This window comes from Urtica dioica, chromosome 1 (assembly GCF_054948205.1).
Source record: "Urtica dioica subsp. dioica isolate 48M chromosome 1, U.dioica_male_clone48M_v1_H2, whole genome shotgun sequence".
Lineage (NCBI taxonomy): Eukaryota > Viridiplantae > Streptophyta > Magnoliopsida > Rosales > Urticaceae > Urtica > Urtica dioica.
The window spans coordinates 3,067,453-3,082,105 of NC_142756.1; the positions used below are offsets into that span (position 1 = coordinate 3,067,453).

Here is a 14,653-nt window from a genome sequence, read left to right on the forward strand (position 1 = left end):
CATGTTTTGGATTCTTATCTTTGGCCGACGAAACATGTAATGCTTCGGCAAACAATGTAACACCACTATTTTGAACGGGATGCTTGTTGTCTCTCTCTCTTGTGTAAAATGTAAAACCATTAACAGACCAAGCAGTGTACCTTGTAACCATTGAGGAAGGCCCGCCAGATAGTTTACTCAATGTAGAAGAATGTCCTGCCTCTTTAAATAATCGTTTTCCAAGCCAGTTCTGAAACAAACGGTTGTGCTCTTCTTGTAACCATTTTTCATTTCTGCCTTTCTTTGGATTATTCACTCTCAACTCATTCAAATGAATATCCACAAATGGCGTGACCTCAGAAACGTTGTGTAGCACATGGAGACCGGCTTGCTGCCATTCTTTTCGGTTGACACTCGAATAGGTACCTATAACTAAAAACATACTTCAACAAGAATGCATCATAATTTAAAGTAACAAATAAAGTGTCAAAAAAATACCTGTAGATAGAGCTTTTGAATCAAAATTGGTGTTTTTTGGTACCCCAATTTCATCTGCTTTAGCTAAATACTCAGAACAAAACTTAACCGACTCTTCTGCTATGTAATTTTCAACTATGCTTTCTTCGGGCCTATTGTAGTTCTTCACGTAGCTTTTCAACACTTTCATGTAACGTTCGATTGGATACATCCACCGTAAAAATACGGGCCCGCATAATTTCACTTCACGTACCAAGTGGACGGTTAAATGAACCATGATGTCGAAAAACGAAGGTGGAAAGAACTTTTCGAGCAAGCAGAGAGTTTTCACCAATTCTGACTGCATTAAATCTAGGCGAGTAGGATCGATGACCTTCGAGCAAATTGAGTTAAAGAATACACATATCTTTGATATTGCGAATCTCACATCTTTTGGCACGATTCCTCGCAAAGCAAGAGGCAACATTTGTTGTAGCAGTACATGACAATCGTGAGTCTTCATTCCAATAAGTCTCAAATCTTTCAAAGACACGAACCTCTTATAGTTTGATGAATGACCATCAGGGACTTTAATAGAAGCAAACCAGGTACACAACTTCTTCTTCTCCTTTCGATCACACACATTTTTCTCGATGTGCATAACATCCAGACAATGCCGAACGTAGTGTGACTTCCAATAAGGAAGGTCGTAGAAAATCGATTTCTTCTTCCAAGGATTCTCTTTGAAGGATTCTTTAGTACTAGCACTCCGCTTTCTTTTCCCAAGCACTTCATTGACGTTTTTAACCATCTCATAGACATCTTCACCAGACAAAATTCTAGGAGGCGGTCGTTCTTCTGTATTTCCATCAAATGCCTGTTTCAACCTTCTATATGAGTGATCTCTTGGTAAAAATCTTCTATGACCAAGAAAAACGGTCTTCTTACCATGCTTCAACCTGATGGAAGATGTGTCTTTCATGCAAATCGGACAACCAATCGAGCATTTCACAGAGTATCCTGACAAGTTTCCATAGGCAGGAAAGTCGTTAATAGTCCACATTAACATTGCCCTTAAGTTGAACGAATCTCCACGGTAAGCGTCTTTGACTTCTATCCCTTTCTCCCATAACATCTTCAAATCATCGACCAACGGTGCCAAATAAACATCGATATCATTTCCTGGTTGATTTGGTCCTGAAATCAGAAGCGTTAACATCAAGAACTTTCTCTTCATACATAGCTTTGGAGGGAGATTGTAGTTCACGAGTATAACCGGCCAAACACTATATTTACTGCTCATCATGCTGAACGGGTTCATACCATCAGACGCTAGACCAAGGCGCAAATTTCGAGTATTAACACTGAAATCCGTATACTCTAAATCAAAGGATTTCCATTGTGAAGCATCAGCAGGATGTCTCAACATACCATCATCGATACGCTTTTCGGAATGCCAAACCATGTTCTTCGCGTGTTTGACACTATTAAACATTCGACGGAAGCGCGGCATTGGAGGAATGTACCATAATGACTGAAATATATTTAAAGAAAATCAATAATTGATAATGAATATGAGCTACATGTATTTCTTAATCAAATAATGAAAATGTACGTACCTTGACTGGAACTCCTTTAACCCCATTACATGGAATTTTACCCTTCTTCCACCTTGACTCTTTGCACGTCAGACATTCATTCAGATCTTCATACTCATGTCTATATAAAACACAATCATTTGGGCACGCATGAAATTTCTCGTACTTCATGCCTAATGTGCCCAAAGTCTTCTTCGCTTCATACATACTTAAAGGAACTTTATTATCTTCCGGAAATGCTTCTTTTAGTGTTTCCAATAATAGAGTAAAACTAGTGTTTGTCCAACCGCCCGACGCCTTTAAATGAAATAATGTAACTAGAAACGACAACTTCGAAAAGCTTGTACACCCTTCATATAATGGTGTCTCCGCATCATTCATCATGGACTCAAACAATTCCGGTCGCTCAACAAAATCATCCTCCAAATCGTTCATCATTCCGCACATATCATCAATATCATCTTCAACATCATTGTTATCCTCGTTTACCGTAGAACGAAAAACCTCACCATGGTAGTACCATCTTTGATACGAGGTCATTATTCCATATACAAATAAATGGGTTCGAACGACATCAATCGAAAAATGTCTATGATTTCCACATTGAATACAAGGACAACGCATAGATTTCACATCTACCATGTTCTCTCTAGCAAAATCACAAAACTCATCTACACCTTTACGATATATCTCGTTTAATCTATTCTCCCACATCCACTTTCTCATCTTCATAGAAAACCCTAATTATATAAAAAAATAACTCATTCTAATTAGTAAACTATCAAGATAACAACATTTGGAGCAAATTAAAGAAGAACTTACTAGATTTGGATGTGTAGATGAGACTTGTAAATGAGAACGCAGTAGAATGAGTCGAAATGGTGCTGGAAATATTTTTCGAGAGGTTATGAGAGTTCTAAGTGAAAAAAAAGAGAAATGAGAATATATATCATCAGCCTCGTGTTTCTCGCCGCGGCGAACATATGAATTCGCCGCGGCTACGACTTTCTACAACGGTAGTTAACATAACTGTAACTCCGTCAATCCGTCTAAAGTCGACAACTGTAACTCCGTCATTATCAACTTTAACATGATTATTATCTGTCCATTTGCACTTGAATAAAGCGACTCACAACCCGCAATAATCAAGTTCCCAAATGTCTTCAATGTATCCATAATAGTTCATAAAAGCATGTTTTGGATTCTTATCTTTGGCCGACGAAACATGTAATGCTTCGGCAAACAATGTAACACCACTATTTTGAACGAGATGCTTGTTGTCTCTCTCTCTTGTGTAAAATGTAAAACCATTAACAGACCAAGCAGTGCACCTTGTAACCATTGAGGAAGGCCCGCCAGATAGTTTACTCAATGTAAAAGAATGTCCTGCCTCTTTAAATAATCGTTTTCCAAGCCAGTTCTGAAACAAACGGTTGTGCTCTTCTTGTAACCCTTTTTCATTTCTGCCTTTCTTTGGATTATTCACTCTCAACTCATTCAAATGAATATCCACAAATGGCGTAACCTCAGAAACGTTGTGTAGCACATGGAGACCGGCTTGTTGCCATTCTTTTCGGTTGACACTCGAATAGGTACCTATAAATAAAAACATACTTAAACAAGAACGCCTCGTGTTTCTCGCCGCGGCGAACATATGACTTCGCCGCGGCTACGACTTTCTACAACGGTTAACATAACCGTTGTAGAAACAACTCGCCGCGGCGGACATTACACGTCGCCGCGGCGACATCCAACCAATAAATTCCCGCCGCGGCGATGTACAAACGTTGCAACGGCGATGTTTATTCGCCGCGGCGGGAAATAGATTTCGCCGCGGCGCAAAACTTACCGAGAGGATGCTTATTTGAAATTCTGTTCTCGCCGCGGCGAGATATATTTCTCGCCGCGGCGTAATTTTCTGGGTTTGTCTCGCTGCGGCGGACTTTACACGTCGCCGCGGCGAGAGTTCTACAACGCTTCTTATAAGCGTTGTAGAAACAACTCGCCGCGGCGAGAATTACACTTCGCCGCGGCGAGGGTTGTAGAAGCCTTTTAAAACAAAAATTTTTCATGTTTTTTAAACTTCCCGCCTATTTTTCAGACTTAAGCGTTTTTTTTCCCATATTTGTCATTCATATTTCATTCTCTTCTACTCCTCCATTCTTCTTCTTCTCTCCCCGCCCCTCTCTCTCACCTTCTCTTTCTCGCCGTCCTTCTCTCTCCGCCCCTCTCCCTCTCTTCTCGCCGTCCTTCTCTCTCCGCCCCCCTCTCTCTCTTCTCGCCGTCCCTCTCTCTCCGGCCCTCACCCTCTCTTCTCTCCGCCCCTCTCTCTCCGGCCCTCACCCTCTCTTTTCCCCGCCCATCTCTCTCCGGTCCTCACTCTCACTCCTCATAGCCTCCGCCTCACCGTGACCCCGCCTCCACCTCGCCCTTGCCCCGCCTCCACCTCACCTTGACCCCGCCTCCACCTCGCCTCTCGCTCGCCACGTCCTCGCCTCGACCGGGTATGTTATTTCCTAACTTTTTTTGAATTTAATTTGATTTATGTTATTATTTAGTTAGAATTTGGTATTTATTTGAAGTTAGGAAGAATTTGTATTGGATTTTAGTATATTGGATTTGAATTCGTTTTATTTGAGTTTGATATTGATTTGAAGTTGTATTTGAGTTGGAATCGGATTGGATTTGAGTTAGAAATTGAGATTATGTTTTGAATTTTGTATATTAGATTCCATGTCGTCCACTACTACTACTTCTAGCGGTAGTGGTAAAAGAAAAATTAGAAGACAACTAGCGATTAACTCCGATGAACAAGGAAAACGAAGAAACACTCTTATGGGTCGGGTTAATAAGGCTAAAACACTTGGTAAAAAAATCCCGGTACAATTTGATGATAAAGGGCAACCAATGGGTAAAGAGGGTGATGAGTTGTCGAGTTACTTTGGCGTGTTAACAAGAGAACATGTTCCACTTTCGATGCGTGATTGGAGATGTAAAGACAACGCCCAAATTAAAGAACGGATTTGGAACGAAATGCAAGAAGGATTTACGATTCCTATCGAACAAAAACACGATTGCCTTATGAGAGTCGGAGAAGCGGCAAGGTTATTTCGTCATGAGATATACAACGATCTACTCAAAGACATAATCAACGAACCAATCGCCTTAAAGAGACCGGCTTGTATTTTGAAATTCTATACAAGTATCACCGAAGAAGATTGGATAGCATTTGTTGAGTATAGACGAACCGAAATGTTCAAACAAACATCGGAACATGGGAAATCAAATATCGGAAAAAGTGTGTACAAATCTCGAACGGGCCGAAATGGATATCGAAAGCTTGATCAAGAAAAGGTTAGATTCTTTTTTTTTCTTTTAGTTATTCCAAATGTTGCAATTATTTTTTAATTTATTATAAAATTACTTCTTACTAGCATGACGAAACGGGAGAATGGCCTACGAAAGAGGAACTTTGGATTGACTCACGAATGAAAGACGTAGATAACTACAAGGATGAGAAAGACAAATTGATGGGAGAAAAATCGTAAGTTCTTTACCTTTGTTATAACAATTAACCTTGTAATTTTATTTTCAAATAATTTTATGTGTAGAAAACGTTATCACAAAAAGCATCGCAAGGGACATGGTTGCCGGAATCGGGAAAGAGCGTTTTGCAAGAAGCTTTGGGAACGTCGCGAGTTTGCGGTCAATCCAAACACACGTCGCGTTTTAAGTACTTTGTTCCTCCAACGCCCAACGAAGAAGTAATGAAGATGCGTCGAAAAATGAGCGAGTTAAAGTCTTTGGTGATGAAGGCCTTCGGTGGAAATGGTAGCATTAATGTTGGAGATGCTAATGTCGAGTCGCCTAGTGTCGAGCGTGTGGAAGAGAATCTCAACGCGAAGGTTGTTGATGATAAAGAGATGACAAATGTTGAAGAACACGTCAATGAAGCGGTCTCTTTAGGTATGTTTATTTTTTTTATCTATTTATTAATAAAGATAAATGTTTTGGTATTAAGTTATTGATAATATTCTTGATTCGCTTAGAACACGACGATGTTGATGATCGTCCGAAGATCGATCCTATCATTGTTGATGATCGTCCGAAGATCGATCCTATTGTTGTGGAAAAACCCAATAGTGTTCGTGCTAGTTGCTCATTGAATCCAACCACCCCGGTGACACCGACTTCGGATGAAAGCCTCGAGTGTCTTCTTTTCATAGATGATGTTGTGAAAAGAGGCACGATTCATGTTGCAAATGGGCGAGCATACGTAAATGGGAGCGTCGTTCACTCTTTACCTTTGGAGGAAGGAAATGTACGTGTGACCGTTTTGGGGGTTTTGATTAAAAAAGAAAAATTGCCAATTCCCACCGAAGAAGCTCAAACCATTGAAGATGCAATAGGAGGATTTGTCTCTTGGCCGAAGAGATTGATCGAAGTGGACACGGGAATAGAGAGTCGCGGTCCGGTTCTCAAACAACTCTCAAAGCTCGGTTTAGAGAGTGAACCTAGCATCGATGATACTAAGAAGATTCCGTACAAGGTGATTAATCCAAAGTTTCGATTGCTCGCTCAACATGCCAACAAAGTAATGTTACCCGAAGGGGATGTGATTATGGTCAATGTTAGTCCAAGTCTCGCGGCTACCCCGATTCCGGTGTCATTTGAAGATGTTTCCGACTTTTTGCAATACTTGGAAATTGGCGCGGGGAGCATAACGGTCTATATGGAGTAAGTGTTTTCTTTGTATGCGTTTTTAATATAAATATTCAATATTTAGTGTTTTGATCAATCAAATACTTGTTTGTCATAACTATCTACGCTCGAGGCTAGAAAAAGCGAAGAAGAGTCGAGACTATTGTTTTATAAATCCGGGCTTAAGTTCGTACATCGAAAACAACGACGAGGACGCTTATTTGTCAAAAAGAGTCAAGGACGTTCGAAACATGGTACGGAAATGCAAATTTGGTGAACTAGCTTTGATGCCGTACAATAAAGGTGCGCATTGGATGCTCGTTGTCCTCGACCCTTGGAGAGATAGTGCTATGTTCTTCGACCCGTTAAGAAATAAAATTCCAATCGATTTAACTCGATTGATAAAAAGGTAATATTTTGATTTTTTTTAACTATTTTTATTATAAATCATTGTAGAGGTTTTTTCTCTTATGATTTCCGTGTTATAGGGTTTTTGTGGATTTCAAGCTCGAACACCAAAACGCCCATAATAACGGACAGTCAACGTACATCAAGGCTTGGAAAGCTCCGAGACAAACCGGAAACACGGAATGCGGGTATTTTGTTATTTCTTATATGCGCGATATAGTCGTAAGAGGTGTAGGAAAATTAGAAACTAAGAAAAACTATACAAAAGAGGATTTAGAGAGAGTTAGGGAAGAATGGGTAACTTATGTACAAACATTTATTAATTGTGATGATTAGTTAGTTTTTATATTCAATTTTGGATTGGTTTTAGATGTAAATATTTCTTTTGAATGTTTTGAAGATGTATATATTATTTTTTGGATTGAAGGTTATTTTAGGTGCCATATTTTTTAAACCGGGTTTAGTACGTGTAAAAAATGATTTCAGGTTCAAAATAAAGCCTTCGCCGCGGCGACTTAGAAATTTCGCCGCGGCGTATAACGTTCGCCGCGGCGAAAAATAAGAGTCGCCGCGGCAAAAAAGATACCGAGAGCACATTATTCATGCATCAAAAACTTGCCGCAGCGATGTTTTAGTTTCGCCGCGGCGATATACACCTCGCCGAGGCGAAACTTAAACGTCGCCGCGGCGGGTTTTTAAAAAAATATTCAGAAAACTTCTACAACGGATTTTTACCCTCGCCGCGGCGTAGAACCTACGTCGCCGCTGCGTGAATCTCGCCGCGGCGAAGTATAATTTTAGCCGCGGCGAAAACATTCTACAACGGATCTTCAATCCGTTGTAGAATCATGTCGCCGCGGCGCGGAACGTACTTCGCCGCGGCGCGGAACGTACTTCGCCGCGGCACACAACTCGCCGCGGCGACGTATTATTTCCGCCGCTGCGACATGATTCTACAACGGATTGAAGATCCGTTGTAGAATTCTCGCCGCGGCGAGAAATATACGTCGCCGCGGCGAGTAGTTTGAAAACATTTAAAAATTACACAATGGATTCAAACCGTTGTAGAAGCTTCTCCAACGCTTAAATATCTGTTGTAGAAGCTTAGTTTCTACAACGGATCATTAAGCGTTGTAGAGAGCTATTGGATTCTACAACGGATTTTTAAGCGTTGTAGAAGCTTCTACAACGCAGGATTCTACAACGCTTAATAAGCGTTGTAGAAACATTCTACAACTGTTTTGAAGCGTTGTAGAATCCTAGTTTTGTAGTAGTGGCCATTACCCATGTACGGAAAAAATCCCAAGCGCACAAGTTGCCTCCGGGGCCTTGGAAACTGCCTATCATTGGAAACTTGCACCAGATGGCCGGTCAACTACCTCATCGTCGGTTGACCGATTTAGCAAAGAAACACGGTCCGGTGATGCATCTTCAGCTCGGAGAAGTACCGGTGCTCGTGATTTCTTCTCCAGAAATGGCCCGAGCGGCGGTAACAACTCACGACCTGTGTTTCGCGGACCGGCCTAAGATTTTGGCCGCTGATATGCTATCCTACAATGACTTGGTGTTCGCTTTCACGCCGTACGGAGATTATTGGAGGAAAATGAGGAAGATCTGTGTCACCGAAATCTTGAGCCCGAGACGCGTCCGAGGGTTCAGGTGTATTCGCGAAGAAGAGGTCTGGAATCTGATCGGATCGCTGAGCCAATCCAAAGAGAGGCTTCCTGTCAATCTCAGCGAGAGGTCTTCTCGTTCTCAAACGATGTGAGCTCTAGAGCGATTTTCGGGACGAAGATAAAGGGTCAAGACGAGTTGTTGTCGCTTGCCAAGGAAGCGAGGAAGTTCACTGGAGGCTTCGCGATGGCTGATCTTTTCCCTTCTCTCGGGACGTTTCTCGGTTACTCCACCGGTTTGATACCGGCGATAAAGAGTCTTCACAAGAGGCTAGACGGAGTCTTCGACGAGGTCATCAACGTTCACATCACAGAGCGGACACGCGGCGATGATGACATCATTGACATTCTCATGAAAGTCTCCGAATCGGGAAAGACTGACCTGGAGATCACAATCGACCACATCAAAGCTATTGCCATGGTAGACTCTCTGTGAGAGTCTGAGTATCATGAAATTTCATCTCAAAATCACCTGATCTAACAGTATTAACATTGTTGTTGTTTAATTAAGGACATGTTTTCGGGAGGGAGTGAGAACTCCTCAGCAGCATTAGAGTGGGCAATGACAGAGCTGGTGAGGAATCCGAGAGCGATGAAAAAGGCTCAAGCCGAGCTGAGGGGAGCCCTGAAAGGAAAAAGTAAGATCGAAGAGAAGGACATCGAAGGACTCGATTATTTGAGAGCCGTTGTGAAAGAGACTTCGCGGATCCACCCTCCGAGAACCTTGATCCCAAGGGAATCGAGGGAACGGTGCGAGATATTAGGTTACGAAATTCCCGCCAAAACAAAAGTGGTCGTGAACGCGTGGGCGATCGGGAGAGACCCCGAATATTGGACTGAAGCCGAGAGTTTCAAGCCGGAGAGATTCTTGGAAGGTCACACCATTGAGTTTCAGTCCCATATATTTTTGGGATGGATTAGTAATATGGTAAAACGTAATATGGTCTTCCATACCGAATTAAATAAATGAGTGGTCAAGTTTTTTTTTTTTGTTTTTTTTTTGTAACCTGTCAAATTATGAATTCAGCTTTATATTACATATAATAAATTCAATTTCGTGAAATTTTTTATTTTATTTTATTTTTCTGAATTTTTTTAAGAAAAAATAAGTGATTAGACCCTAAACACAATTAGTATTCATTCGTACCGATTTTTTTATTTTATCATAAAGATAAAAATATTTTCAAAAAACTTTAAATGCATTTTTTTCAAACCTAAATATTTTTGTACATATCTTTATATATTTATTCTGTCGGACTAAAATATATTAATTATTCTGCAACAACAATATATTGCTTATATATATATATATCTACTTTTTATGATTATATTCTTACTTGAAGCGATGAGGCCTCGGGTAATTCAAGACTCTCCCTCTCGTGTTTATTGTTTTTTTTTTTTTTTTTTTATCAGAAAGAACTCTCTCTCTCTCTCTCTCTCATGTTAACAGTAATGTATATCGCTTGCTCCATTTCGGTCAATAATTTGTCTCATTCTCTCTTTCTCTCCGTCGTTAACAGTAATGTATACTTGCTCCATTTCGGTCAATTTTATTTGTCTCATTCTGGACGTCAGACAAAAGTATTTTTTTTTTTTTTGAAACTGGAAAAGTATTCAAATAAGTGTGCTATAAAAAAAAGGGTAATTAAGCTAAATAGCCTCCTGAAAATAGCCAATTTATTTTTAGCCAACGTTCTGTAAATAAGTGGTAAATAGCCCGGATGATTTATTAACAGCCAAAATTTGACTAGACTACCCTTTTCTTTTTCCCGCCCAGTTTCTATCAGCTTAGTCAACGTAATCAGCTCAAATATTTCGTTATTAATGCTCGCGAAAGTTAAGGAAGTAATTAAAACCGCCCACATTAATACTTTCCATAAAAAAAAAGAAGAACAAAAAAAAAAAACGCGAGAACGCAGCTGCCCAAATTTGAACCGAAATTAAAATCCAACCCATTTATTTACAAACAAAATCGAAACCCAGACAAGAAAGCATCAAAAACAGCGACGAAGAAATTGGACGAACCGAGGTTAGTAAATAAATCGAATACCTAGAATCGTATTGTTCTTCTTTTTTAATTTTCTTTGCATGGTTAAAAAACCGTCTCCTTCATCTCCTTCTCCTATCTTCTTTTTCATTCCTTGCGCGCCATCAATGGCCGAGACCAAGCACCACCCGCGCGTGTTCCAGCCGAGAAAACGAGGACAGCCACGAGCCGCCAAGGATGCCGGACTGAGAGGAGACACCGGGAAACGACGCAGAGAGCACCGGAGAGTTGATTTCACGACCACCACTAATAATCACGACCACCATCATGTCACCACCGCCGTCAAAGCGTCACTTCGTCCTCGTCTCCGCGATCTGCGTCCAAGGTCCCAATCTGCGACAACAGTTTTTTTTTTTTTTGGTTGGTGTTCATAGAAAACATATTTACAGTATATTCGTGTAAATAAGAAGCCTATTTACAGTATATTCATTGTAAATACAAAAACATATTTACAGTATATTCATTGTAAATAAGAAGCATATTTACAGTATATTTGAACTGGAAAAAAATTCTGGAAATATTTTGAGCACGAAAATTCTGGAAATTATGAATATATGGAAGACAAAATAATAAATATAAATGAAGAATATATTTACAGAGTTTAACCACGAAAATAGATACTAATTACCTAAAGTCAACGCTAAAAACTTCCAAAAACATAACAATAAATGGGCTATTAATTATTAACAGATTTTCAGAATATATTTTGTAACAAAAATTAGAAACTAATTTCCTAAAAATATGCGTTCATAAATAACTACATGCACGAATTCAAATTTAAAATTTTGAATCAAAACTTTCTACAATCTCGCCAACTTGAATATTGAATAATTAAAACTTGCCGAATTTTTTTTCAAATTTCAAACAAAAGAATTGCCTAAAAAGAATTAACAAAATCGGTCAAATAAGGGCAAATAAGTAAAAAAAATCCTTCTTAAATGAGTTGCCACGTAATCATCTAGGCTATTTACAGCATATTAACGAAAGGTTGGCCAATTTTAAATTGCTACACGTTACGTGGCTTAAGCAGCCAATTTTTTGTAAAAAAAAAACCCTCAAAGAAACTACTAGCAATTTGGTCAAAGACTCGACCAATTCTTCTTGATCATGAACATGGGCAAAACGATAATATATATTTTTTTGTCATAACTATCTTCGTATCTCTGGCAGAAGCATGTGCTATACGTTCCACCACACAAGGTATGCATTTGATGTATAACAAATAAATTTATTGATCTCCATATTAATACTTCATACCAAGTTGTACGCAATTGATGCTTCCATTATCGTCAACCACTATATATAGCCGATAACTTCATTGAACGAACCATTCAAAAAGTAGCAGACAAATCCCAAATTTCACCAATATGTCTATGCTAATATTCCTCCCATTTCTCAGTTTTCCCGCTTTGATTTCTGTTTTCCTCATAACTCTTATCACCATTAATTATGTATGGAAAAAATCCCATGCCCGCAAGTTGCCTCCGGGGCCTCGTAAACTGCCTATCATCGGAAACTTGCACCAGTTGGCCGGTCAACTACCTCACCGACGGTTGACTGATTTGGCTAAGAAATACGGTCCGGTGATGCATCTTCAGCTGGGAGAGATACCGGTGGTTGTTATTTCTTCTCCGGAGACTGCCCGAGCGGCGGTCACGACTCACGACATGTGCTTCGCAGACCGGCCTAAACTTTTGGCGGCCGGTATCATGTCCTACAACTACTTGGCGTTCGCTTTCACGCCTTATGGAGATTATTGGAGGCAAATGAGAAAGATATGCGTCACGGAGATCTTGAGCTCCAAGCGCGTCCGCGGATTCAGGTGCATCCGCGAAGAAGAGGTTTGGAATATGATCGGATCACTGAGCCGATCTCACGTGAGCCTTCCCGTCAATCTTAGCGAGAAGCTTTTCTCTCTTACAAACGATGTGAGTTCAAGAGCGGTTTTTGGGAAGAAGTTCAAGGGCCAAGACGAGTTGTTGTCGCTCGCTAAGGAAGCAAGGAAGTTCACCGGAGGTTTTGCGTTAGCTGATCTTTTTCCATCCCTTGAGACGTTTCTCGGCTACTCCACCGGTCTGATACCGGCGATGATGAGGCTTCATAAAAAGCTTGACAAAGTCTTCGAAGATGCCATCAACGATCATAAAGCAGCGCCGAAGCGTAGCGAGGATGACATCATCGATATTCTCTTGAAAGTGGCCGAGCTTGGACAGACTGACTTGGAGATCAAGACTGATCACATCAAGGCTATTGCCATGGTACACTATCAGTCAAAGTATCATGAAGTTTCATCTCAAAACCTACTGATACTTTTCAATATTTCATCGATCATAATATTATTAAACATTGGTTGTTGATGTTGTTGTTGTTTCAGGACATGTTCTCAGGAGGTAGTGAGAACTCATCGGCTACGATAGAGTGGGCATTGACGGAGCTTATGAGAAATCCTAAAGCGATGAAGAAGGCTCAATCCGAGCTAAGAGAAGCCTTGAAAGGAAAGAGTAAGATCGAAGAGAAGGACATCGAAGGGATGAGTTATCTGAGAGCCGTCGTGAAAGAAGCTATGCGGACCCACCCTCCGGGGACCTTGTTCCCAAGGGAATCGAGGGAACGTTGTGTAATAGCTGGTTATGAAATTCCCGCCAAAACGAAAGTGGTCGTGAACGTGTGGGCAATTGCGAGGGATCCCAATTATTGGACCGAAGCGGAGTCCTTCAAGCCAGAGAGATTCTTGGAGGGTCCCGAAATCAATTTCCAAGGAACGAGCTTTGGGTATCTTCCGTTCGGGGGAGGGAGGAGGGTTTGTCCCGGTATTTCGTTTGCTATTACCAAAGTTGAGCTCGCTCTTTCTCAATTGCTCTACCATTTTGACTGGGAGATCCTGAATGGAGGCAAACCCGAAGAATTCGATGACACGGAGTTCTTTGGGTTGACATCCCGGAGAAAGAATGACTTGTGGTTGATTCCTCGGATCCGAATTCCTTTCAAGAATTAATCAATCATCCTTCAGAAATTTGATTGATAGCAATATGTGATGTTAATGCAATGGTGTTCCAATCCAAATAAAATAAATGTGTGGCAAGTTGTTTTTCCTTTTAATTAGGTGGAAGAAAATCGAATTAAGGTGACAGAGATAAGAGCTAATATGGCCTTAGGGCATCTGCAGCTCGGCTCAACTGTTAGGCTAGTTAGGCACAATGGCCTACGTCCTCATAAATTTAAAAAAATTAATGCCCCATTTAAGACCAAAATATTTGACTTTGGATATCAGAATAAGATACTTTAAATAGTGAATAAACAAAATTCAAAGCCAAAATATGAAAGAAATGTACAATATAAGTAAAATTATACATGGAAAAGGAAAGAAATTAAAACGACGGCCCAATGGGCTGATTTCTTGTATATAACCCTCGGTAATAGCCTATCCCAAGAGTGTGACAATTTCTTGTATCTAAGATAATTTAGTCATATTTGTCTGAATATTAATTTATTTCTAATGCAATCTGTTTGACAATTTGTTTTTTTTTTATTATTTATTTATGATTTTATTAGGTTATGTAATTCATTTTTAGGTTTGTTCGTAATGAAGATTCATACTTTTAAATTGTTTTGTGCTAGTCTATCACATTAAAATTAATTTTATACCATAAATTCTAGTTAGATCATAGTCTCTTACCATAAAAATGGCTGCAGCCTGCATGCGCAGCAGCACCAACTATGAGAAATCCAAATTATTTTGTTTTAAAATTATATATTTATAGATAAAAAAATATATAAATGTGTCACCGCGC

The 14,653-nt window shown here is 40.0% G+C and overlaps 1 protein-coding gene and 1 pseudogene across 1 annotated transcript; both read left to right on the forward strand.

Moving 5' to 3' along the window:
* Positions 1-7,744: 7,744 nt before the first annotated feature.
* Positions 7,745-9,785, forward strand: LOC149406381 (melianol synthase CYP71BQ17 pseudogene; annotated as a pseudogene).
* Positions 9,786-10,969: 1,184 nt separating this feature from the next.
* Positions 10,970-13,934, forward strand: LOC149406382 (melianol synthase CYP71BQ5-like). Its single transcript, XM_089612910.1, has 4 exons — positions 10,970-11,187; positions 12,011-12,062; positions 12,341-13,120; positions 13,237-13,934. The coding sequence occupies exons 1-4, from the start codon at positions 10,970-10,972 to the stop codon at positions 13,855-13,857; spliced, it is 1,671 nt and encodes a 556-aa protein (XP_089469036.1). The 3' UTR covers positions 13,858-13,934.
* The last annotated feature ends 719 nt before the right edge of the window (positions 13,935-14,653 follow it).